The sequence below is a fragment of the Pseudophryne corroboree genome, chromosome 3, assembly GCF_028390025.1.
Source record: "Pseudophryne corroboree isolate aPseCor3 chromosome 3, aPseCor3.hap2, whole genome shotgun sequence".
NCBI lineage: Eukaryota > Metazoa > Chordata > Amphibia > Anura > Myobatrachidae > Pseudophryne > Pseudophryne corroboree.
In genome coordinates, this window is record NC_086446.1 from 696478172 (window position 1) to 696504599 (window position 26428).

The 26428-nt window shown below is 42.4% G+C and overlaps 1 protein-coding gene across 5 annotated transcripts in view; it reads left to right on the top strand.

Annotated features, from left to right (window-relative positions):
• The window catches only part of BLNK (B cell linker), a 438756-nt gene extending 414028 nt beyond the window's left edge, over nt 1-24728 (top strand). For all 5 annotated transcript variants that reach the window (XM_063962019.1, XM_063962021.1, XM_063962024.1 and 2 more), the window contains 9 exons: nt 3005-3062; nt 3167-3191; nt 4662-4704; nt 10633-10714; nt 12523-12563; nt 21862-21926; nt 22595-22678; nt 22768-22923; nt 24392-24728. In XM_063962019.1, the coding sequence (XP_063818089.1) occupies nt 3005-3062; nt 3167-3191; nt 4662-4704; nt 10633-10714; nt 12523-12563; nt 21862-21926; nt 22595-22678; nt 22768-22923; nt 24392-24511 (674 nt within the window). In that variant the 3' untranslated portion in view covers nt 24512-24728. The remainder of the gene's footprint in view (nt 1-3004; nt 3063-3166; nt 3192-4661; nt 4705-10632; nt 10715-12522; nt 12564-21861; nt 21927-22594; nt 22679-22767; nt 22924-24391) is intronic.
• The last annotated feature ends 1700 nt before the right edge of the window (nt 24729-26428 follow it).

Consider the following 26428-nt stretch of genomic DNA (forward strand, 5'->3'; position numbering starts at 1 on the left):
ATATATTTGTCCATTTGTTGTGTTTGTCTTAGAGTTTTTAATACCATGGTATAAATCATATTTATATGGATTTTATTAATGAAATATGACCCCACCTATAGCATATGAGTAGTGGTGTGGAAACTCCAACCTGTGGCCAGTTACATAAAGCAGAAAACCAGTATGACCAGAATTTTGCTTGTTTGTCACTGCGGTGAATATTTGTCTACTGCAAAAGTGCCCATGATTTTTTTACCTGCACTTGTAGACCTATGGTGGGACCCAGTCCCCCAGAACTGGAAGCATATGGTGGATTATTTGATTATCAATGAATCGATAAAAGGTGGAGTTGGATTTTTAAATTAAGTTTTTTAAATAACTAGCTATTGCAAAACTAAAACTAAACAGGACATAATAATCTAATGTACGTAGAGATCTTATAAACCTGACAAACAGAATGTATATTGTGTGTGTATGTATGATTGTGTGTGTGTGTGTGTGTGTGTGTGTGTGTGTATATATATATATATATATATATATATATATAAATAATATATATTGAGAGAACAAAGAAAGGAAGGCGCATCCGTGAGTAACAAGTAAAATCTTTACTAATAAAAAGTACAAGCTCACATACATCAAGGTATACATTCATCGGCCCCAATCTCAAAACCCCTGTGGAGGTGCCTCCGGAGTACACCTAACCGTGTCCTGAGACTGAAACGCCGACCGTCATCATCCACCTGTTCCGCACTCGAACAGCAGGGTCCCGATTTACACACACACCCAAGGTGTGGGCATTATACACAGGTGCAGCAGTATACACTGCTGGAAATTTGGTGAGTTTTGATCAGAGATGTGCAGACAAGGTAGACAAGTGATGCACTGCCTCACCTGCCATAGACCAGTATACACTGCTATCAGACTATAACAAATTATCATTTGTGCTTGGTTTTCTGAGCACACTTTCAGAAATGACTGGCTTGGACAGGCCTTAATGCACAAAAAAAAAAAAACAAGAAAAAATATAAACAATTTTATTAGAGTTTTTAAAGTCAATGGAAAATAACCCATAAATAAATATAAATAAATGCATAAGATTTTTTAAAGACTATGAAGATTTTGCAATGATCTTATTAAAAACAGATGAGAAACAAAACAGGCAGATATGTACAATCCTATAAATAAGTCATCTAAAAAGTAAAAAAGTAAATATTACTTTTAAATGGGGGGGGGGGGGGCTATTGTAGTGATAATAGATTTATTCCAGAAAAAAAACTTGTATTTACCCTCTGCTATGCTTCCTATCCTCCGTCCGCACACAGGCATCTGACGTGCCTTTAGAAATTAGATGACATTGGTGCAGGTTTTAGAACTGGCATAACCTCATCTCTGTATTTTATTATTAGTATAGGTTGAGTATCCCTTATCCAAAATGCTTGGGACCAGAGTTATTTTGGATATGGGATTTTTCCGTATTTTGGAATAATTGCATACCATAATGAGATATCATGGTGATGGGACAAGTCTAAGCACATAATGCATTTATGTTTCATATACACCTTATACACACAGCCTGAAGTCAATTTTAGGCAATATTTTTTTATAAATTTGTGCATTAAACAAAGTGTGTGTACATTCACACAATTCATTTGTTTCATATACACCTTATACACACAGCCTGAAGGTCATTTAATACAATATTTTTTATAACTTTGTGTATTAAACAAAGTTTGTGTACATTGAGCCATCAAAAAACAAAGGTTTCACTATATCACGCTCAATCAAAAAAGTCCGTATTTCGGAATATTTGGATATGGGATACTCAACCTGTATCTCATTACGTACATCTTTAGATTCCTTTAACAAGCCTGTTGTATTGGACCAAGACTTTTTCTACCCTCAACTGTTTTGCTCCCCTTATTCCTGTAAGATTTTGACATCCTGCACTTATAGGGAGATATTTTTGAACATATGCCACCACGGCTACTTGTCCCCTCATCATCGTTGTATTATGGGCCTCTCGGATACTGGGGATTGGCTGAAATGTGGGCAATTGAATGTGTCGTTCCTACATAGCATGTGGGATTGTCACCTCATTAAATCATTCTGGCATTGTGTTTTCATTTAGTAGAATGCGTCCCTCTTACTCCTGAATGAGTCTTTGGTATACTGTACATGACCCATCGTTAAAACTGACCCCCGGTTTTTGGAAACTTAATAATCTTGCAGTAGCACTCAAAATATATTTTGCAATACTGGGTGCAGGATACCCCTTCTCTTATTTTTCTTTTTTTGTTCATAAATTTTATTTCGTTTTCCATATTGCCTGTGTTGAGGGTTCCCTACATAAGAAATTCAGGCCAGATGCATCATCGCTTGGAAGTGATAAAATGGAGAATGAAAAAGTGCCAGCCAATCAGCTCCTAACTTCCATGTCACAGGCTGTGTTTGAAAAATGGCAGTTAGGAGCTGATTGGCTGGTACTTTTTCACTCTCCATTTTATCACTTTCCAAGCGATGATGCATCTAGACCTCAGTGTTGGCAATTTTTTCAATATGTTTAGACAGTTTTTTCCTCTCCCTACCGTCCTTGATTTGCCATCAAATTCATTTCTGCTTTCATTCCATTTCTTGGTACGAAATGAGAATATATATCAATGACTCTCCTGTCCTCCTTGATGATGTGGCCTTCCCTTCATTGTAAGCCACTCCCTTTTTTTTTCTTTAATATAGACACTTTTGTGTCTAGTGAGGGGAGTCTGAGATCATCACTGATCATGTTTTAATGTGCTACTTCTTGACAATGTTTAATAAATAAATACATAAAAAAGTGACACAACCTCTAAGTCTCTGTGTGCTGATCATAGGAATTTATAGAACTTCTTTTTTTTTTTTTTTTTTGTACCTTATTATATTAATTTGTGGTTTTAAATGATTGCCACAATATTTATTTTGCTAACCTATTTTATTTTTCTAAATTTCCCTGTCACAAGTCTAACATTTTATATATTTTGTTAAACAGTTGTGAGCAGACCGGAACCACCAAGTAAATCCATTCCATCCCCTCTTCCGCGGAATATGTGAGTGTGACATAAACAGGTTCACCTTTAAAACAATACAAATGAACGATAATGCAAAAAAAAATAAAAAATTGGTTACAATGGTTTTTATTTTTTTTTAACAGAAAACCCAAACCTCAACCAAAACCGGTAAGATTACACCTGTTATCTTGTAATATATTGTAATATACACTCCACGTACATTCATTACTGCAATAGCTATGTGGTAAGCTAGGACAAAACCAGTCCGTCCTCCAATATGCACTGCTCATACCATCTTCATGCCCGACCTATAGCAGTACAGTATTTTTTTTTTTTTTTAAAGCATCACTCCTTTACAGGGTATGCAGGTTTCATATAGCATGAAACCTTCTGCAAACACGGTTTTTAGGATTTTTTTTTAGGAAAAGGCCTGGATAAAATGTCCATAAAAGAAAGTGTAACTGTAGGCAAATGTAAGCAGATAACTTTCTATGTATCATGTCACATAGGAGCGATAATTTATTTGTCTGTCTTTATATGGTAAATCACTATTTTAACCATTTTGAGTTTGATCAAACATAAACATGCACTAAACAAAAATCTATGGAAAAAATCTCTTATGTCTCTTAATTACTCCATATATACTTCATGGTAAGAACCATGTGTCCTAGATTCTTTTATTACATTGTGCTTGTCTGAATAAGACTTTACATCACAAAAAAACAGGGTTTTTTTCTGATATTTAGTCCAAACAAAAGCACAGATTGTATAGCATTGCATTCTAAAAATGGGAGCAGTGGAATGTTCTGATTGGCTGATCCCATCCCCCCCCCCTTCTCCCCTTCTTGCGTGTCTGCAAAAGGTTTCCATGGTGACTGTGTAGCCAAGCAATGAGTGTGTCTGGATATTAATAGGTTGCCATGATGAATAACTGTTTATTTTGCCACTAAAATATGTAAAATATGCTCTTCATGGACTACAAAATGCCTACGCATGAGCTTAACAAAATGACCATAGTCAAGCATCAGATTGTAATGTAGAAAATAAAAAATATCCTTACAAATGCATCAACACATGCACACAGTGCCTAGCATTCATTCATTTATGTATATTAAGGGCTCGGCCACACACACATTCTCTAGGAAGATGAAGAAATACATGAAAACCAATGCACACTAGAGTAACGCATTTTTAATGTATTTTCCATGACAAATTTTTTTTTTTTTACATTTGCACTTTTACATAGAAGAGCAGATGTACTAGCCGCATATGGTAACACATGACAAATAGAGTGTCCAATATTCTAAAACTGTAACCGTTTAGAACAGTGGTTCTCAAACTCTGTCCTCAGGACCCCTCACGGTTCACGTTTTCCATGTCACCCAGCAGGTGCACTGTGTATGACCAACTGTCACATTTTAAAAATATACAGGTGACCTGCAAAACATGAACCGTGTGGGGTCCTGAGGACCGAGTTTGAGAACCTGTGGTTTAGAATATAGTGGTGGAAACGGCACCAATGACTCTACTTTGAGCTAATTATAATGCACTTTACATGCACTTATTAACCTGTAAAAAAATTAAAAGAAAATGGATGGGTGTGAATTAGCTCTGAATGTATATTCCTTTATTTTCAAGAAAACACCAGGTTTGCCCCCAAAGGACATGAACAGCAATACTGGTAAGGGTTTTTTTATGTAAATATATAAACTTATCTGTTTTAGTGTGCACTTGTTACAATAGTAGGGTGGGTATAGAAATAAATAAAAGGAAAGCACCCACAGTGACGTCTGGACCTTTTGCTTGACCACACAAATACAGGTTGAGTTTTCATAATCAAAATTCTAAAATATGTAATATTTTGAGTGGGACTGAAATGGTGACACCTTGGCTTTTTGATGGTTCAATGGGCACAAATTTTGTTTAATGCGGTTATTAAAAATATTGTATAAAATTACCTTCAGGCTATGTGTATATGAAACATAAATGCATTTCCTGCTTAGACTCTCATTATGGTATGCAAATATTCCAAAATGCGGAAAAATCCTATATATAAAATACTTCTGGTCCTGAGCATTTTGTATATGGGAGATCTGTATACACTACTATTTTATAGATGTCAGGATTCAGCACCCTTTACACTTATTTGCTGGGGTCTGTACTCCAGCATCATGGCTCGGGGTCGAAGTCTCCTCTGCAATCCGGGGATGCTTCAGGCCATCTCTCAAGCGGTTCCATGTGGCTTCCGTCCTGGTGTCTCCATGTGAGTCTCCCTGCCGACTCCATCCGCTAGACGCCTATATCTTGGTGTCGGTCAACTGACCACGGAGAAGCCAATCAGGCACCAGTTTTCGTCCAGCTGACCATGTCCACTAATGAGCAGCAGGCAAGGGGGATAAAAGGTGCCTTTTAGGAATCAGAAGGTACCAGAGCAATGTTTGTCTTCCAGGTCTCCCTGTGTATCCGCTATTCTCAGCGTCTGTAGTTTGAGTAGCTGTATCTGCTGTACTCTAGCTATTCCAGCCCCAGTCTGGATCCTGTATTCAAGCTATTCTGATTACTGTCCAGATCCTATACTCAAGCTATTCCAGTCACATTCAGGATCCTATATCAAGCGATTCCAATTCCAGTTTGGACTCTGTTCATTGTAGTAATTCCGGGTCCAGTTCAGTATTCATCTCCGAAGCTACAACTGATCCCAACCCGGCATCCTAGAAACCCTAGCCAGCCTATATCTGGTACTTCAGCAGATCCTCTGTTCCAGCCGTGTGCTTAGTATCATAAAAGTACCACAATCTGCATATGTAACAGCCCCAACCAATCTTGAACACAGTCCAAGCATAGCTGTCTTCAATAGTTCAGATATTCTCTAAGGAGGAATTATCTACACTCATCCAGGTTCCTGCACACAAATCCAACATCCAAATCAGACTCAAGATCTCTCCAAACTAAACCAGTTCCTGAAAACCTGACAGTATAACTCAGTGTACAGAAGGGGGTAGCTAGAGCATAGCAGCCCATCCAACCAGTGTGAAGTAGGGAGTCACTAAAGCACAGCAGCCCATTCGACAACTGCAAACTAACAGCATATGTGGTCTAATACCTAGAAGAAAACTTGTGCCTCCTATGGGTCTCTCTTGACCCTGATCTGCCTAGAGTAGCAGTATTAACAGTAGACAAACATGTGATATTAGACACTCTCCCTATATATTTAGGAGTATTCATCTTTTCTAAAAAAAAAAAATAGGAGCAGTATCTCTCGACCCTATAGTCTGTCTGCATTTATTCTATCCAGGCACTTTACCTGGCAGGTACACAGACTGCAGGGCCGGACAGGCCAATCTGGCACTTCTGGTAAATAAGCCAATCTGGCCTAAAAGAGTGTCCAAGCAGCCTTCTCAGTCGCAAAGCACCCAGATAGGGGCATTTTGTGAAGCCAGGCCTCGTGATTCCTGGCACACCCCCATGTGCGTGCAGAATAGACTGCCATTGCTGCTTATGAGCCCCAGTCTGTCTATGCTCAGTCACTTTGTTAGATGGATAGGTTAAATTATCTACAGTGGCAGATTAGTTTTGGGACAGAGCCACTCTATGGTATGATGGGAATGCCACCAGGTTTTGCAGAGCTTTTTGTGTGTTTATTATAGAAATAAAATTACATGAATGGTTCCTCCATGATCCTATTCGCACTGGAATGCATTTAATGTAGCTTTCTATGGAGGCTGGCATCTTTGATACCCAACAGAAGGAGAGCAGAGTAAGCCAAGGATAGGAAACCTGATGCAGTTCAGGTACCAGACTAGGAGGCCATCTAATCTTCAAAACACATCAACCTTAATCTTAGTGATCAATTAGAACAATGCATTTCATAAGTAATAACATAGCAGTGTTACAAGCTAAAACAAACTAATCTTGCAAAGGTGGAGGGAGCTGGAGGATACTGGTACAGCCTCAGAGGGGACACCCTAGGGGGCAGCTGTTGCTCATCACCGCATTAAACCATACCAGCAAAGAGCATAGTGTATACTGACATCTCTGCTTCCAAGCCAAGCTTTAGTAGAGATCATGTTACATTACCCGTTCTCTTCATGTATTGCATTGTGCAACTTGGGATAGCAGCAGTATCTTGAACAAGTTACAGTTAACTCATTGGGGTCAATTCAGTTGTGGGGGATGCCCGTAATTTGCAGTTGAATCCGTGTAGAAACACTAACAATGGCACATCAAATTGCCCCTATATCATAGATTTTTGTATACAGGCCTATGGAGCTGCAAACAAAAATAGTCTGTCTCGAGGCTACCATAAGTGAATCGTACACAAATACTCCCGAGTGAGCCAGGTCCCCTAAACTAACATTTCATGTGGGATTCAGGGGTCTATTTACTAAGCCTTGGCTGGTTATAAAGTACCAGCCAATCTGCTCCTAACTGCCATGCCACAGGCTGTGTTTGAAAAATGACAGTTAGGAGCTGATTGGCTGGTACTTTATATCCAGCAACTTTATCTCCATCCAAGGCTTAGTAAATAGACCCCTCAGTTCTGTATAGTTCTTGTACTGTATTTAGTATTAACTAAAAAACATGATGCACCTACTATTATGTAACAAAATATGTATGGGTTATAATTGATTCCTATTTTGCTAGGATTGTTGCCTCTGTGAATAAGTCAGGCATGCTCATTTTTAAAGTCAAAAGTAGTTTCCACATCAACTAATATAAAACACAGAACTCCATTCAAAGGATAAAAAAAAAAACTAATATAAAATGATATAGTGTAGTGGTCCCTGTACTTCATACGTTTACTGTCTTTCTGCACCGTGTACCATGTCCGCTCTGCAACCAAATAGAATCTGGACTTTGATCTCTGTAGACATTTTGGGAAACACAGTAGATGGATTTTGCAATTAGATGTCATGATATTGAGCAGCAGTATAAAGTACAGACTGGAACAAGGCACAAAGACCAAGTAGAGATCTAAAAATAGGGATGAAATCCCAGCAATTTCTCCAGATTAACTTTCACAGGTGGTAAAATCAGTTCTGATCAAATTATAGTATAGCTGCATGAACCACTTTTAGACACTTGTATTTAGGCATCCTTTAGTGGCTGTCATTCAGGGTATCCGTTCACATGGTCGACCATGTTATGGTCGACAGTCATTAGGTCGACCACTATTGGTCGACATTGACATGGACACATGGTCGACACCTGAAAATGGTCGACACATGAAAAGGTCGACATGAGTTTTTTAACTTTTTTTTCTTTTGGGGAACTTTTCCATACTTTACGATCCACATGGACTACGATTGGAACGGTAAAGTGTGCCGAGCGAAGCGGCAGCGGAGCGAAGGCACCATGCCCGAAGCATGGCGAGCGAAGCGAGCCATGCGAGGGGATGCGGTGCACTAATTGGGGTTCCCAGTCACTTTACGCAAAAAATGACACCAAAAAAAGTTAAAAAACTCACGTCGACCTTTTCATATGTCGACCTTTCATGTGTTGACCTTTCATGTGTCCATGTCGACCATGTCAATGTCGACCAATAGTGGTCGACCTAATGACTGTCGACCATAGCATGGTCGACCATTCATACCGGAACCGTCATACTTGGTGGAACATACATGATGTATTCAGAGCTGCATTTAGGGGCAGACAAATCTATATTCTAGTTATCACTCAATAATTGTAATTGATGCTCCAATCAATCCGTTCCTGTCATGTGTTTGAAAAATGACAGGAGCAGATTGAAAATTAGTAACAAGTGATAACAAGAATATTACCAGTTGTTAAAGCTGTCCCTTTAGTATTATAAATGGTAGCCCTTTGACTGGGTGCAGCAGAGACTGAGACGCAGCACATGTGGTTCTTTTACCAGTGAAAGAAATTCATTTATGGAATGAGAAAAATCATAACTGGATTGTGCGGTGTACTACTGCACCTTCTTTCTGACACAGGATTGGCTAAGGAACGCTCTGGGTTAAAGTGGTGTGGTCAGTGGATAGGGCGGGATTTAGTGCTGCAGAGGATGTGTGGCTATAATCTTCAGTCATGCAAATCATTACCCTGGAAATGTATTAATGATCTAATTTTACTGCTGATGGTATTTGTTCTTTATACATATCAGTGTTGCCTAATCATAGTACTAAAATTAAGGCATCAATTTTTAGTGGAACAACACTCCTCGTTTTTAATATAGATTGCAGCTAAAATAGCAGTAATATTGTTCTTGGCGAGTGCTGAGGAATGTGGGTACAACTTGATATAAATATAACAGTATAACATTTCCCTCCCTATCTCTCAGGCCTCCATTTTTGTGGTGTTCATAAACTGTAGTTTATTCTGAAGTTTCAGATTGTAACCGGGAACCTTTTTATCCCAGGAGTGTAAGTGCTTTTTGTAGCTTGCATTTGTACATGGTCACATAACTCCTCTTGTTCAATAGTAGGGAACACTGTATTCCCAACATTAATGATGCCAGTGTTTATATACATTGCTCACTTTGGGGGCAGTTGTACTAAGCCTTGGGAGCGGATTGACTTGTACTTTATCTCTCTCCACATTTACACTCTCCAGCGGGAAGTGGTTACAATACCGCTAGTTGGGATCCCAGAGGTCACAATGCCGACGCCGGACTCCCAACTAGTGGTGAAATGGCACGACACCTATAGAGAGAGGATATAACCTGTGGCGAGCCACCGTGCCCGCACCAAGCCTGCATGGGGCTTTCTAGCTCTCACCATGCTGCCGGCATACCAGTGGCCAGGATGCTGCTGTCTGTATACCGACGGACGGCATCCCAGCTACTAGTACTTCACACTGAAACCCTCCCAACTGCCATGTTATAGGGTGCGTTTGAAAAATGACAGGAGCTGGTTGGTTGGTACAGTCTCCACTTTATCTCTCGCCAAGGTTTAGTACATCTTCCCTATTGGAACCTTTAGACAGTTGTGACTTCAACATTCCACAGTTCTAATATACAATTAAATCAATACTTAATAATATCCCTGGTAAAATCATTTCTATAATAAAGACCAGATGTAGCTATTAACCTTAATGTACAATAATATTCTCAGCTGTATCTTATTTATATTTATCAATAAATGTTACTAATTGTTGCTGTGATGTGGCCCTAATCAGGGGCGTATCTAGAAAGGAGGGGACCCGTGTGCAGTCTCCGGGTGTGGGCCCCCTCCTCTCCCGTCACCGTAGTTTGCAGCAGCACTGTTTGCGCTCTGTCTTAGCACGAGAGACTCTGGCACAGTGCCAGAGTCTACAGCGCATGCGCAAGTCTCTGAAAAAATGGTGCTGCTGCCATTTTTTCAGAGACCGGTGACGGGAGAGGAGAGGGCCCACGCATGGACACCAGAAAGGTAAGTATGGAAGAAATGGGTGCACCTATTATAGATACGCCAGTGGTCCTAATGCTAACTAAAGCATGCTTACCGTGTTTGCATTCTAGCTTTAAACATAATGGTAAAGCTATAATGCAGACATGGATAAATGCATTAGTTTTGTGCCGGCATTATGCAGTTCACATAGTAATGGTCAACATTGTAAACCATCAACAAACTAACTAGCTTCCTAAAAGTATTCCCATTTTCTATTACAGAACCTCCCTCAGTTTTACAGCGCAAAAGAGTACCTAGTGCTGGGACAGAACCTCCCACAGTGCCCCTTCCTTCAGCTCATAAGTAAGTACCTTTATTTCTAATATAATATGGACACCTGAACACTAGGGAAGGGGTCTCAAACTCCAGTAGCTGGAACACAAGGACTGATACATTTGGCAGAGGGTTGCATTGCTATTAATGCAGAACAAAAACCTACTCTTGGATACATATTTGGGGTTCCAATGTTTAGGTAGACATTGACAAAAGGTTGACACTGGAAAAGGTCAACAGGTTCAAATGGTCGACATGGCAATGGACAACACAGCTTTTTAAGGTTTCGCATTTATTTTCACACCTTTTTCATACTTTACCATCCACGTGGACTACGATTGGGAATAGCAACCTGTGCCGAGCGCAGCATTAGCGGTGAATGGTACACTAATTGGGGTTCCCTGTGCTCTGTGCAAAATGACACACACAAAAAATTGTGTGGACCATTTCCCATGTCGACCTTTTTATGTGTCAACCTTTTGTTGTTGTGGACCTAATGACTGTTGACCTAGACATTTTAGATCTTCTATACCGCACCCACATATTTGAAGTGAATTAGAATACATTTACGCCTACACACTGAGTGGCCAAATTATTGACCACAGACGATTTTACGCAAAGTAGCTGCAAATGTGTCCTCGTACATCCAACCTCAATACGCCATGCAGCGCAAGTGAGTTTTTTCTTTAACAAAAATGCGCCTTAGTCATAACTGGATGGGACTAGGATACACTGTGCTGATTATTTTGATAGGACACTTGTGTATTGTGTGTGACTGAGTCTGTATATGGAGCACAACCGAACTTGTATTGGGCAAAAGCTGCGGCTGCTACATTGTAGCACTTCTTATACAGATTCAGCGACTCCGTCAAAGTATCAAATTAATCAGCATAGTCTTGTTGTGCATCCTAGATGCATTGCGTTGCGACTAAAACGTAAAAAACCGACGCCCGACTCTAGCAAAGTCTAACGGGACCTGCGCGCTAATAGGGACTGTTTGGCGCGGCTGCAGCAATGGTGTATGCGGACACATCTGTATTACGCAGATAATGCTGATAAAGGATGTCAGGCCATGTATAAGAACGGAAAGGTGAAGATATGCAGAGACTAATGCAGTGTCTCGCACGTGAAATCCTCCACAATTGATCATGGATTATAAACAACTGATGTAGAGTCTCGAATGGAAACAGTGGAATCTTTCCACATGAAAGTTTCCATATACCTAAATCAGAATGTAAATAAATACTCCAAACACAAACCAATAATGACAAGAGGTAATCCCAGGGAGCTTGGCCTCAAATTGTCTTCCTTTGCTACTGTATGTGTATGTGATGAAGTAAGGACACCACATAGTGGATCAGGCAACGAAGGATCTCAATAGTGTACCTATTGAGAGCAAGTTCTTTATATTTTTGTATGAGAGACTCTTTGGGGGGAATTCAAATATTTGAAAAGTCGGTTGGGTGTCTACATTTTCCTGTCTATAAGATAGGAAAAAATAGACACCCAACTGACTTTTCAAACAGTTGAATCTCCCCCTTTACCTGTGGGGATCAGTGGCAGCAATACCACTGATCCCCACAAATATACACTGTGTATTTACCTTACTTTGATTCTTATTCAATTACTTGAATGTTTTGGGTTTGTTTGTTTTGTTTTTTTGCAGTGACAATACTTTTTTCTTTACTATTTTAATTGATTTATAATTACCTGTTTGATATAAGTAAACATACACATTAAAATATCAAAAAGGGTTGTATGGGGAGCCAGCATGATTGTATCATTAGCAACAATATTTTTATTTATTTTTTTACATCTGAGTCTAATTTTTCCCTCAGGTTACCAGTCCCGGTTCTCAAATCTGTCATATCTGTACAAAGTAAGTGTGTATTACTTTCTTACATATAACTAACATCAAATTAGTCTTCAGCTTAAGTGTAAAGTTGTTATAGCTACATAATACAATACAAAGGGGTCTATTTACTAAGCCTTGGATGGAGATGAAGTACCAGCCAACCAGCTTCTAACTGTCCTTTTTCAAACGCAGCCTGTGACATGTCAGGTAGTTGTTGATTGGCTGGTACTTTATCTCCATGGGCTTTATCACCATCCAAGGCTTAGTAAATAGACCCCTACATCACCAATTGGAACACATAGTTGCTAGAAACTCAGTTATGTGTATGGCTTTCCATTCCAATACTGGGTTTATCCCTCTTCAACCACTTGCCTGGCATGGTCGCATTTCCATGCTGGGCTTTCCCTGATATGGTCGCATCTAATGGAACCAGTCAGAAAAGCCCGGTCGACTGGCAAAGATAATCTTTCAACAGACGCCAATCTCAGAGAAACCTTCTGGCCACTCTGTTTCCTTCTTCCCTCCCTGCTGTGCAGCTAATCGCTGCTGATCGGGCAGCTGGCTGCACCCACCTCACGGGAAAATGTCAATTCAGCAGCCCTGAGCCCCCAGTCACAAGCACATATTATCCACATATTATCAGCTGGGGTGCCAAAATCCAGAGAGTTACCTGCTTCAGCAGGATCCCAGTACCATAGTCATAGAGAATGAATGCACTCATTAGACTTCCTCTTTGTGAAAAGTAAAAAAAAAGTTTTAATCCAAGCTCATGTCAATGGCAACAGCAAATACAGTGTCGACGTTTCGGTACCCAGAGGACCTTTCTCAAGGCCAGTGAAGTAGCAACACTGACACACTGCCTGCTACTTCACTGGTCTTGAGAAAGGTCCTGTTGGGGACCGAAACGTCAACCCCAGGGCCGGTGCTAGGGTGTTCGGCTCCCCCCTGCAAACTACAAATTTGCGCCCTCCCATACTTTACAAAGGGACAGTGCGCGCCTTTGGTGCACACCGAAAAAAGGAGTTTGGTCTTACACGGAAGGGGCACAGCCACACAATAGTACCCCCATTTCAAATTACGCCACAGTAGCACAATCTTATTCACATAACACTGCACGTAGTAGTGCTTCTTTTACACAAAATCCCCCCTGTGATAGTGCCGCTTACACAAAATCCCACCCTGTAGTAATGGTGCTTACGCAAAATGCCCCCTTAGTAGTGTGCATACACAAAATACCCCCTGTAGTAGTGCCGCTTACACAAAATTCCGCCTGTGGTAGTGCCACCCTTTTCGGGTCTTCCTTCCTGGCCTGCACAGTGCACACTCTGGCTCTGCACTATACAGTCAGGGATGGAGAGAGGAAGCTGAAAGCTGACGGCGCTGCTGCCTGTCACAGTGTGACAGGTGCAGCAGCAGGCAGTGGCAGATCTAGACTTTATTTTTAGGGGAGCCGGTTTAAGAATCTTGACTCTTCCCCTCTACTCATAGCTCTCCTCCCAATTAGTTCTGCCTTCCCGTTTTCAACAAATATATAAAAAAAAAAGTATTAAAAAAAAGAAAATCTATATTTTTCAATATTATTACCAGATGTGCAGCACTGGCACAATCCCTCTGGGTACCTTAGGAGTCACTGCTACTCCTTGGCTCCTCAGACTGACAGTGTGGTGTTAATGTGACATCATAGCCAAGGACCGCACTCACAAAATGTAACACGGACATGGCAGACCAGCTGCTGGCTGCTTTTCCTTCATGATGGTGTCCGATGCTCCGATCAGAGGCAAAAAAAGACACTGGTTGAAATGATGGCACTCATGCAGTGCCCCAGGCACCCCTAAATATTAAGTGCTGGATGCCGGCCAATTTGGACGTTTTTTAAAGGGGTAATCATTTACAAGGCAAAACCATGCCTTTGTAAATGACTGCCCCTTCAAAAAAAAGTCTAAGTTCGGCTGGCATCACGCACGACTGGCAAACTTGGACTCAATTACATTGCGCCCCATATATCACAGTAGTGTCATAAACCTCTAGGCCATGTATACACACACTTTAGCCGGACACACATGGGTTAAGTTTTTTATGGGAAGTGATTTTGATTTGGTTTCTGAGTAAATTAGGGGGTGTTTCTTTGTACTTTTATCATTTTTTTGAAGCTGGGGCTCTCTCTTTTCATATGGATGTTGGACAGAGTACTGTCTTATTAGTGAGCATATCAGTGTTGTTATCTGTCATGTTCTTTCTGTATTTTACTTTATTATTCTCCTTTCCTCTACTGCCATCTCTCTTCTGCACTTTGCCTACCCTGTCCTGTTTTTTTTTCTCTATCCCCTTTATTTTCTTTCTTTAATCAATGGAAAGACCCCATATGGTTGCCTCATCCACATGTTACCTGTCAGGTGGTGGGGTGTCCTCCAATGATCAGACTGCAGGGATCTCTGGTCAGGCTGGGGCTGTCATCCGTCGCAGGTGCTCGTCGGAGCAGGCTGTCTTGTGTTCCCTTGGCCGTTACACGTATTCTGGGGCCTCTGCTCGGGTCGCGGGGGTTTCAGGGCCTTTTCTTCATGCTGTGGGTGGCCATGTGCGTCCCCGGGATTGGCCTGTGATCAGGGGCCTGTCTGGTTTCCCTGTCAGGCGTCAGGTCCTGGCCGCTGGGGCAGGCAGGGTCACGTGAGTGCGCATACCGAGCAGTTGCTAGGCACCAGCAACGGAAGCAGCCACACGTCTTAGGATCTCCTGGAGCAGCCATGCATCTGAGATCACATGGCTGCGGATCCCGGACAAGTGTCGGTGGGTCGGGCAGCCCCATTAGTGAGGCGGTCAGGCAGATAAGGTGGAAGTAGCGCCAGGGAGCAGCAACATTGGAGTGCTGTACAACATTGCTAGGTCGCATAGGCAGGCTAGGCACCATTATGTGAGGAGAGGAGACACTGCCAGCAGGGGGGACAGGCGGCGCATCAGCAGGGATGCAGGAGAGCTAGAGCGCCTCTCCTTCCTGGCGCCTACCTGCACTGCATCCCTTTGCTGAGCGGGTAGCGCCGGGCCTGGTCGACCCTGTATTTGCTGTTGCCATTGACATGAGGTTGGATTAAAACTTTATTTTTAAAGAAGAATTCAGTGCATTTATTCTCTATGAATTAATATAATTTTTTTCTCTAACGTCCTAAGTGGATGCTGGGGACTCCGTAAGGACCATGGGGAATAGCGGCTCCGCAGGAGACTGGGCACATCTAAAGAAAGCTTTAGGACTAACTGGTGTGCACTGGCTCCTCCCCTATGACCCTCCTCCAAGCCTCAGTTAGATTTCTGTGCCCGACGAGAAGGGTGCACACTAGGGGCTCTCCTGAGCTTCTTAGTGAAAGTTTTAGTTTAGGTTTGTTATTTTCAGTGAGACCTGCTGGCAACAGGCTCACTGCATCGAGGGACTAAGGGGAGGAGAAGCGAACTCACCTGCGTGCAGAGTGGATTGAGCTTCTTGGCTACTGGACATTAGCTCCAGAGGGACGATCACAGGCCCAGCCTGGATGGGTCCCGGAGCCGCGCCACCGGCCCCCTTACAGAGCCAGAAGAGCGAAGAGGTCCGGAAAAATCGGCGGCAGAAGACGTTCCTGTCTTCAATAAGGTAGCGCACAGCACTGCAGCTGTGCGCCATTGCTCTCAGCACACTTCATACTCCGGTCACTGAGGGTGCAGGGCGCTGGGGGGGGGCGCCCTGAGACGCAATAAAACATGATAAAAATACCTTACCTGGCAAAAAATACATCACATATAGCTCCTGGGCTATATGGATGCATTTAACCCCTGCCAGAATATACAGAAAAACGTGTGATAAGGCTGCCGAAAAGGGGGCGGAGCCTATCTCCTCAGCACACTGGCGCCATTTTCCCTCACAGCTCAGTTGGAGGGAAGCTCCCTGGCTCTTCCCTGCAGTCACTACACTACAGAAAGTGTTAAAAAAAAGAGAGGGGGGCACTAATTAGGCGCAGTATTAAAACATACAGCAGCTATAAGGGGAAAAACACTTATATAAGGTTATCCCTGTATATATATATATAGCGCTCTTGTGTGTGCTGGCATACTCTCCCTCTGTCTCCCCAAAGGGCTAGTGGGGTCCTGTCCTCTATCAGAGCATTCCCTGTGTGTGTGCTGTGTCGGTACGTTTGTGTCGACATGTATGAGGAGAAAAATGATGTGGAGACGGAGCAGAGTGTCTGTAACAGTGATGTCACCACCTAGGGGGTCGACACCTGAGTGGATGTACTGTTGAAAATTACGTGACAGTGTCAGCTCTGTATAAAAGACAGTGGTTGACATGAGACAGCCGGCTACTCAGCTTGTGCCTGTCCAGACGTCTCGTAGGCCGTCAGGGGCTCTAAAGCGCCCGTTACCTCAGATGGCAGATACAGACGCCGACACGGATACTGACTCCTGTGTCGACGGTGAAGAGACAACCGTGATTTCCAGTAGGGCCACACGTTACATGATTGAGACAATGGAAAATGTTTTATACATTTCTGATAATACGAGTACCACCAAAAAGGGGTATTATGTTCGGTGAGGGAAAAACTACCTGTAGTTTTCCTGAATCTGAGAAATAAAATGAGGTGTGTGATGATGCGTGGGTTTCCCCCCGATAACAATTGATAATTTCTTAAAAAGTATTGGCTGTATACCCTTTCCCGCCAGAGGTTAGGGTGCGTTGGGAAACACCCCCTAGGGGGGATAAGGCGCTCACACGCTTGTAAGAACAAGGGCTCTACCCTCTCATGAGATGGCCGCCCTTAAGGATCCTGCTGATACAAAAGCAGGAGGGTATCCAAAAATGTATTCACACACATACTGGTGTTATACTGCGACCAGCAATCGCCTCAGCCTGGAGGTTCAGTGCTGGGTTGGCATGGTCGGATTCCCTGACTGGAAATATTGATATCCTAGATAAGGATAGTATATTATTGCCTATAGAGCATTTAAAAGATGCATTTCTATATATGCAGGATGCACAGCGGAATATTTGCCGACTGGCATCAAGTATAAGTGCGTTGTCCAATTCTACCAGTAAAATGGTCAGGTGATGCGGATTCCAAACGGCATTTTGAAGGATTGCCTTTGAAAGGGGACATTTGGGGTCGGTCTTTTAGACCTGGTGGCCACGGCAACAACTGGGAAATCCACGTTTGTACCCCAGGTCGCCTCTCAAAATAAGACGCCGTATTATCAGGCGCAGTCCTTTGTTGGCAAGCGGACAAAAGGTTCCTCTTTTCTGCTCGTGACAGAGGGAGAGGAAAAAGGCTGAAGAGATTACCCAGTTCCCAGGAACAGAAATCCTTTCCCGCCTCTGCAAAGCCCTCAGTATGACGCTAGGGCCTTACAAGCTCAGGCACGGTGGGGGCCCGTTCTCAATGAATTTCAGTGCGCAGTGGGCTCACTCGCAAATAGACCCCTGGATCCTTCAGGTAATATCTCAAGGGTACATATTGAAATTCGAGACGTCTCCCCCTCGCCGTTTCCAAAAGTCGGCTTTACCGATGTCTCCCTCTGACAGGGAGGCAGTTTTGGAAGCCATTCACAAGCTGTATTCCCAGCAGGTGATAATCAAGGTACCCCTCCTGCAACAGGGAACGGGGTATTATTCCACACTATTGTGGTACCGAAGCCAGACGGCTCGGTGAGACCGATTCTAAATCTAAAATCTTTGAACACTTACATACAGAGGTTCAAATTCAAGATTGAGTCACTCAGAGCAGTGATTGCGAACCTGGAAGAAGGGGACTACATGATGTCTCGGTACATCAAGGATGCTTACCTTCATGTCAAAATTTACCCTTCTCACCAAGGGTACCTCAGGTTATGGTACAGAACTGTCACTATCAGTTCAGATGCTGCCGTAGGGATGGTCCACGACACCCCGGGTCTTTACCAAGGTAATGGCCGAAATGATATCCCTTCGAAGGAAGGGAATTTTAGTTATCCCTTACTTGGACGATTCCCTGATAAGGGTAAGATCCAGGGAACAGTTGGAAGTCGGTGTAGCACTATCTCAGGTAGTGTTGCGGCAGCACGATTGGATTCTCAATATTCCAAAATCGCAGCTGGTTTCGACGACTTGTCTTCTGTTTCCTAGGGATGTTCCTGGACACAGTCCGGAAAAAAGGTGTTTCTCCCGGAAGAGAAAGCCAGGGAGTTATCCGAGCTAGTCAGGAACCTCCTAAAACCGAACCAAGTCTCAGTGCATCAATGCACAAGGGTTCTGGGTAAAAATGGTGGCTTCCTACGAAGCAATCCCATTCGTTAGATTCCATGCAAGAACTTTCCAGTGGAACCTACTGGACAAATGGTCCGGGTCGCATTTTCAGATGCATCAGCGGATAACCCTGTCACCAAGGACAAGGGTATCCATCCTGTGGTGGTTGCAGAGTGCTCATCTTCTAGAGGGCCGCAGATTCGGCATTCAGGACTGGGTCCTGGTGACCACGGATGCCAGCCTGCGAGGCTGGGGAGCAGTCACACAGGGAAGGAATATCCAGGGCTTAGGGTCAAGCCTGGATACATCACTTCACATAAATATCCTGAAGCTAAGGGCCATTTACAATGCTCTAAGCTTAGCAAGACCTCTGCTTCAAGGTCAGCCGGTGTTGATCCAGTCGGACAACATCATGGCAGTCACCCACGTAAACAGACAGGGTGGCACAAGAAGCAGGAGGGCAATGGCAGAAGCTGCAGGGATTCTTCGCGGGGCGGAAAATCATGTGATAGCACTGTCAACAGTATTCATTCCGGGAGTGGACAACTGGGAAGCAGACTTCCTCAGCACGACCTCCACCCGGGAGAGTGGGGACTTCACCCAGAAGTCGTCCACATGATTAAAAAACTCGACAGGTATTGCGCCAGGTCAAGAGACCCTCAGGCAATAGTTGTAGACGCTCTGGTAACACCGTGGGTGTACCAGTCAGTGTATGTGTTCCCTCCTCTGCCTCTCATACCCAAGGTACTGAGATTGATAAGATGGAGAGGAGAAAGCACTATATTTGTGGCTCCGGATTGGCCAAGAAGGACTTGGTAACCGGAACTTCAAGAGATGCTCACGGAGGATCCGTGGCCTCTACCTCTAAAAAGGGACCTGCTCCAGCAAGGACCCTGTCTGTTCCAAGACTTACCGCGGCTGCGTTTGACGGCATGGCGGTTGAACGCCGGATCCTGAAGGAAAAAAGGCATTCCGGATGAAGTCATCCATATCCTGATCAAAGCCAGGAAGGATGTAACCGCAAAAACATTATCACCGCAATTGGCGAAAATATGTTGCGTGGTGCGAGGCCAGTAAGGCCCGACGGAGGAAATTCAACTGGGTCAATTCCTACATTTCCTGCAAACAGGAGTGTCTATGGGCCTGAAATTGGGGTCCATTAAGGTTAAAATTTCGGCCCTGTCAATTTTCTTCCAAAAAGAACTAGCTTCAGTCCCTGAAGTTCAGACGTTTGTAAAAGGGGTACTGCATATACAGCCTCCTTTTGTGCCTCCAGTGGCACTTTGGGATCTCAATGTAGTTTTGGGTTCCAAAAGTCACATTGGTTTGAACCACTTAAATCTGTGGAGTTAAAATATCTCACATGGAAAGTGGTCATGCTGTTGGCCCTGGCCTGGGCCAGGCGCGTGTCAGAATTGGCGGCTTTATCCTGAAAAAGCCCTTATCTGATTTTCCATTCGGACAGGGCGGAATTGAGGACTCGTCCTCAGTTTCTCCCCAAGGTGATTTCAGCGTCTCACCTGAACCAACCTATTGGTGGTGCCTGCGGCTACTAGGGACTTGGAGGCCTCCAAGTTGCTAGACGTTGTCAGTGCCCTGAAAATATATGTTTCCAGGACGGCTGGAGTCAGGAAATCTGACTCGCTGTTTATCCGGTGTGCACCCAACAAGCTGGGTGCCCCTGCTTCTAAGCAGACTATTGCTCGTTGGATTTGTAGTACAATTCAGCTTGCACATTCTGTGGCAGGCCTGCCACAGCCAAAAATCTGTAAATGCCCACTCCACAAGGAAGGTGGGCTCATCTTGGGCGGCTGCCCGAGGGGTCTCGGCTTTACAACTTTGCCGAGCAGCTACTTGGTCAGGAGCAAATACGTTTGTAAAATTCTACAAAATTGATATCCTGGCTGAGGAGGACCTGGAGTTCTCTCATTCGGTGCTGCAGAGTCATCCGCACTCTCCCGCCCGTTTGGGAGCTTTGGTATAATCCCCATGGTCCTTACGGAGTCCCCAGCATCCACTTAGGATGTTAGAGAAAATAAGAATTTACTTACCGATAATTCTATTTCTCATAGTCCGTAGTGGATGCTGGGCGCCCATCCCAAGTGCGGATTGTCTGCAATACTTGTACATAGTTATTGTTACAAAAATCGGGTTATTATTGTTGTGAGCCATCTTTCAGAGGCTCCTCTGTTATCATGCTGTTAACTGGGTTCAGATCACAGGTTATACGGTGTGATTGGTGTGGCTGGTATGAGTCTTACCCGGGATTCAAAATCCTTCCTTATTGTGTACGCTCGTCCGGGCACAGTATCCTAACTGAGGCTTGGAGGAGGGTCATAGGGGAAGGAGCCAGTGCACACCAGTTAGTCCTAAAGCTTTCTTTAGATGTGCCCAGTCTCCTGCGGAGCCGCTATTCCCCATGGTCCTTACGGAGTCCCCAGCATCCACTACGGACTATGAGAAATAGAATTATCGGTAAGTAAATTCTTATTTTTTTTTTCAAAAAAACTTTGATGTTAAAATTTGATACCAAAAAACCTTGATGTTAAAATTATTTCTGATGACTAGTCTGTATCGATCAAATTAACCTTCTGTGAACCAGGTGGAAAAATACACTACACATTACTGGTAACATCGCAACTCCAGCTACACGAAATAGCAATTTACACATATTCTGAAAACAAAATTATAGTTTCATTCTTGCTGGGGTATTTCACACCCCACCTAGTGCACCGAAGGTTAACAGTTCATGCACAGTATACCATAAATATTGCAATATTTATGGTATACTGCGTTTTAAATATATATATATATATATATATATATATATATAATATAATTTTTTTTTATAAAATCTTGTTCTTGACTTAATTAAGTCATAGAAAAACTACAATTTCTGACTTTTTTTTATTTATAACATACTAGCCAGTAAAGTGGTTAATAAATAAAAAGAGTGTGAAGAAAGAACTAGATTCAAAACGGATCAATAATAATTTTAACTTGAGCAACAAAAATCAACAAGACATGACTTGCTCCATTCCCATCCGTTTTCAATGTTCAAAACATGTTATTTTGTTTTTATTGCAGAACCTCCAGAAGTAGTAAATCGCTATGTGGTTGCCCAGAGTCGACATGACAGTATAGTGGAACAGGTATGAAAAAAAGTTAATATTGCACAAATTCTGATCAACAACCTGCAGAATGCCTTTACTATAGCAGGGAAAACACAAAACATATAATAAAAGAAAATACAGCTTTTTGTGAACTGAAAAAACCTATACCAACGTTACTTTGTTCACTCTATAAATAAAACATACCTGGTGTAGTTTATTTATTGGTAACAACAATAGTAACTTCAGTATTTACATGCTAAAAGGCAGTAATATACCTTCCAACTGTACCTTTTTGGCAGGTACCAAGACTTACCGCGGCAAAGAAGAAATTTCTAACATATTCTTTGTACTTTTCATATACTTTATACAGTCAGAACTCTGGCACAAACGTTAGTATGAGAGGAAAGGCTCTGGCTCACCTCACCGCACGTCACTGGAACATATCGATCTGGGCCTTGCCCTTATAATATAATCATTTTATATAATAATGTATTTTGAATTGCAGTTGATCCTTTTAAGTTAGATTCTCCTCAGACTCAGAGTTCCACAGTAAAATAAAGCATTAGTGCTGTGCAACATCACAATTGCATTGGAACACGCTGTTAGCATCAATCTGCAGTCATAATTACACAATTAGTGGTATTGGGAGAGGAAAACCAAATGTATGCTTACATGCCGATGTAATTAGATGCACTTTATTATTGCAGGGTGCTGGCGTGCTTAATAAGGAATGGTATGCATCCTCATTTGATCGTAAAGCAGCAGAAGACGCTTTGCAAGCGACATCCAAAGTACGGTTTCCTATATGCTTATTGTTTTGATTCTTTATAGTATAGTAAAAACAATGGCTGAAGAGTTACACTGAACTCTATTCCAACAGGATGGCTCTTTCCTAGTGAGAAAAAGCACAGGCCAAGACTCTAACCAGCCCTTCACACTTGCAGTGTTATACAACAGAAGAGTATATAATATTCCAGTGCGATATATTGAGTCTACCCAACAGTATGCTCTTGGAAGAGAGAAAAGCGGAGAAGAGGTATATATCTTTAGAAATGTTTGTTCTTCATCAAGAAATGTCATGTTGATGACTGCATGAAAAACATATTCGGGTGTCTACTCACAGATTTACCACTCAGCAAATTTACTATATCATTATGATATAGTGGTAATGAGTCAACACTAACTTTGTGAGTTGGAACATGTCTTATCTCCTGTAATGCAAATGAACAGCTTCTATTGAATCATTGACATTTAGCTTTGAGATAACTCAAAAGTATCCACTGTATCTCCCAGAAAGATTCTGGAAAGGACTTTGACAGAGTGGGGATTGGCATTTGAGGACCTGCTTAGGAACCTCTTCATCAGTAAGAGAAAAAGGGTCATCTAATATAATGAACATTTTTATTTTTTTTCTGTAGTTGATAAAATGACACTTAATGATGTGCAGATTTCTGCCATGGCTTCCGTGTCATATACACTAAAATCTCATCTTTAGTACGCAGTGATGTGTCCAGTGCCCTATAGCCATAGCAGTATAGTCCTCATGGGCAAAACCCTTGTGGCTACCAATTTACCATAGGTTCTTTTCCGCAAGATGGAGAATGAACTATTATCATAATGATGGCTACTAGCCAAATCCCCAAGTAAGAATGACTTGCTTACCTTGTCAGTCTCTCCCACGGTATATACGTTGGTCCTACTTGTTGCATGGTTTAATGTGAATGATTAAAAGCAGCAGTGACTGGATGTATTTTAGGTCTGATGGCCTTTTTAAATTTATATTTAAAAAATTCTTCCCTCTCAAAAATACTAAGGGCCAGGTGTACCTTGCTGAAAAATAGTGTGCACAGAAAACATTTTTTTTATACAAATGCAGAATTGTGCACATCTCGAGATGTGACTGCATCACCACTTGGCGTGATACTGGTCCTCATCATTAGCATATACTTGCACATGCCCTATGCAAAGTGCAAAAAGCATATTATTGCTTACATCCAGGTTAGGATAGCCAGCTCTACTGTGACCATGCATGCGCTCACTGAACTCTGCCTACGTGAGATTCCCATGTCACACCCCAATTCTCTTTTTTCGGTCAGCAGCATAGAGGATATTGAAACGTAGACATCTCTACGTTGCCTGCACTTGTGTGCACCCATTATCTGATCATGCAGTGCAAGTTCAATGCAAGACCAGTATTACACATTCAGCACTGCATCAGTTCCTACAGCTGGTGAGTTGTATGTAACGGCTAGCCCGAATTCTGGCCTACCAATGCTATTATCTAGTGGAGATACAGATTTTATAATTAGTCTAGCCAAGAATAAATGGAAACATGTTGAGGTTGCAGAGATGATAATTTAAAATAAAGTATTGCTGTGATATTGTACTGGTTACCTATTTCTAAATTAAGTGTAGTGGATCCTAATTAAATTGACATCATCTTTACCATCTATGTTCAAACATAAACCACAGCTTTAAGACCTAACGAAATGCATTCTTTGCAGAAATTCAACAGCGTTGCAGAGATTATTGAGAATCACCAGCGAAACCCTCTGGTGCTAATCGACAACCAGAACAACAAGAAAAACTTCACAAAGTTAAAACATGTTGTTAAAACCTCTTAAAGATGTTTTGAGCACGTCAGCAGTCACATCTAAACGGACGATGTACATGACTACAGTATTTGTTTCTGAAACTAGCAAAAATGATAAAGAAGAAACACAAATCGTGTATGTGTATATATATATATATATATATATTTCTAGATCACAACCAAAGACTATCACCTTGACACTTAATATAAATGACGTAATCTTGTGTGAATAAATCAAATTTAAAGTAGTTACCTGCCTCTGTTTTATTGCTACATAATTCTCATTTTTAAAAATTCAGCCTGTAACCTAGACACAATGGTCATTTTAATGGCTGAGTCAATGACTGGGGGGAAAAAAAGACCATCAATATACCAGCAATCAGAAACGCACAAACAATGACTATCTCCATGATCTCTTGTAATTTGTGAATTGACAAAAAGCATTCTATCTACAGCACCAATCCTATGTGCAAGTATTTTTTTCTTTAAAGATCAAGTAAAATATATTTTTATCCGGCAGGGTCCACAGGTTATCCACAGGATAACATTGGGATATGATGAAGCGACAGCAGATTTGCACCAATCGGTCAAACCTTTTCGGCCTCCGAGCATGCAATGGGCCCATCCATATATCCCCGCCTCCTGGCTCAGGCAAATCAGTTTTTAGTTTGGTGCGGAAGGAGCCAGACCATGGTCAGAGGGCTGCTGGTTTTTAGCAGCCTTAAGCTTTCTTATTTTATTTTTTATAGTCCTGCTATTTTTTTTCTTGAGTGATCTTTCTAAAAAAAGCGTCTTATACGTACCTTACAAAGAGTCACTCCAACAACTCTCCGGCGAGTATAATGCTCTCCCACGAGTACAGTGCTGTTTCGGCGGGTGTCTGTGTCGGATATACAAGCAGGTCCAGCAGATGTTACCAGGCTGTGGCCAGAGAACGGGGAAAAGGTAAGGCATCGGTTCCGCTTAGAAAGGGAATACGGACACAACCACACTGTTTTGGGAGGAGACTACCAAACAGTTGCTGACGCGGCTGCCACCTCGGGTGCACCAGTGCTAGGCCTTAGGGATCAGAGGCTCCAGGAATAATATGAGGCCGCAATCCCTAGGGTTGTCAGCAGTGGGGAGTCAGATGCTCTCCTGGTCGCCCCTCCCTCTGGTTCGTAATCAGTTTCCTCTGAGTCTCCCGCCATGAAATGTTTCCCGCTTCCATCTCAAACGCTGTAAACGAAGGGGACCCAGTCGCAGCATAGGCGGCTGTGTGACTGGTGCATCTGTGTTCACTATAGGTTCGTGGAGCAGCAGTGTACACTAGTAGCGTCTGGATCCACTCAGCATTCTCAAAAGTATTGATCGGTCCTGGAAGCGAGGCGAGTCTCCCTGTATCCCACTCTACTGAGTACGGGTAATACAGCACTAAGGGGGTAATTCCAAGTTGATCGCAGCAGGACATTTTTTAGCAGTTGGGCAAAACCATGTGCACTGCAGGGGGGGCAGAAATAACATTTGCAGAGAGAGTTAGATTTGGGTGGGTTACTTTGTTTCTGTGCATGGTAAATACTGGCTGCTTTATTTTTACACTGCAATTTAGATTGCAGATTGAAACACCACACCCAAATCTATCTCTCTCTGCACATGTTATATCTGCCTCCCCTGCAGTGCACATGGTTTTGCCCAACTGCTAAAAAATTTCCTGCTGCGAACAACTTGGAATTACCCCCACAGTCTCTATCTACCTTTTGTGTATGAATAGTTAGATAAGTGCCTATTGCATATGAGTTTGTATACTATTACTGTTGTTTATTTCGCTATGCGTCTGAATATGGTAGATCTGTTTAAACATGATTCAGTAATATGTTCTCCTACATACCTGAAATGTAGTTGTAGTTGATGATGTGCTCATATTGCTCATTATACTAATGTATAACATGTGACTTACTGCTAGTGTGAT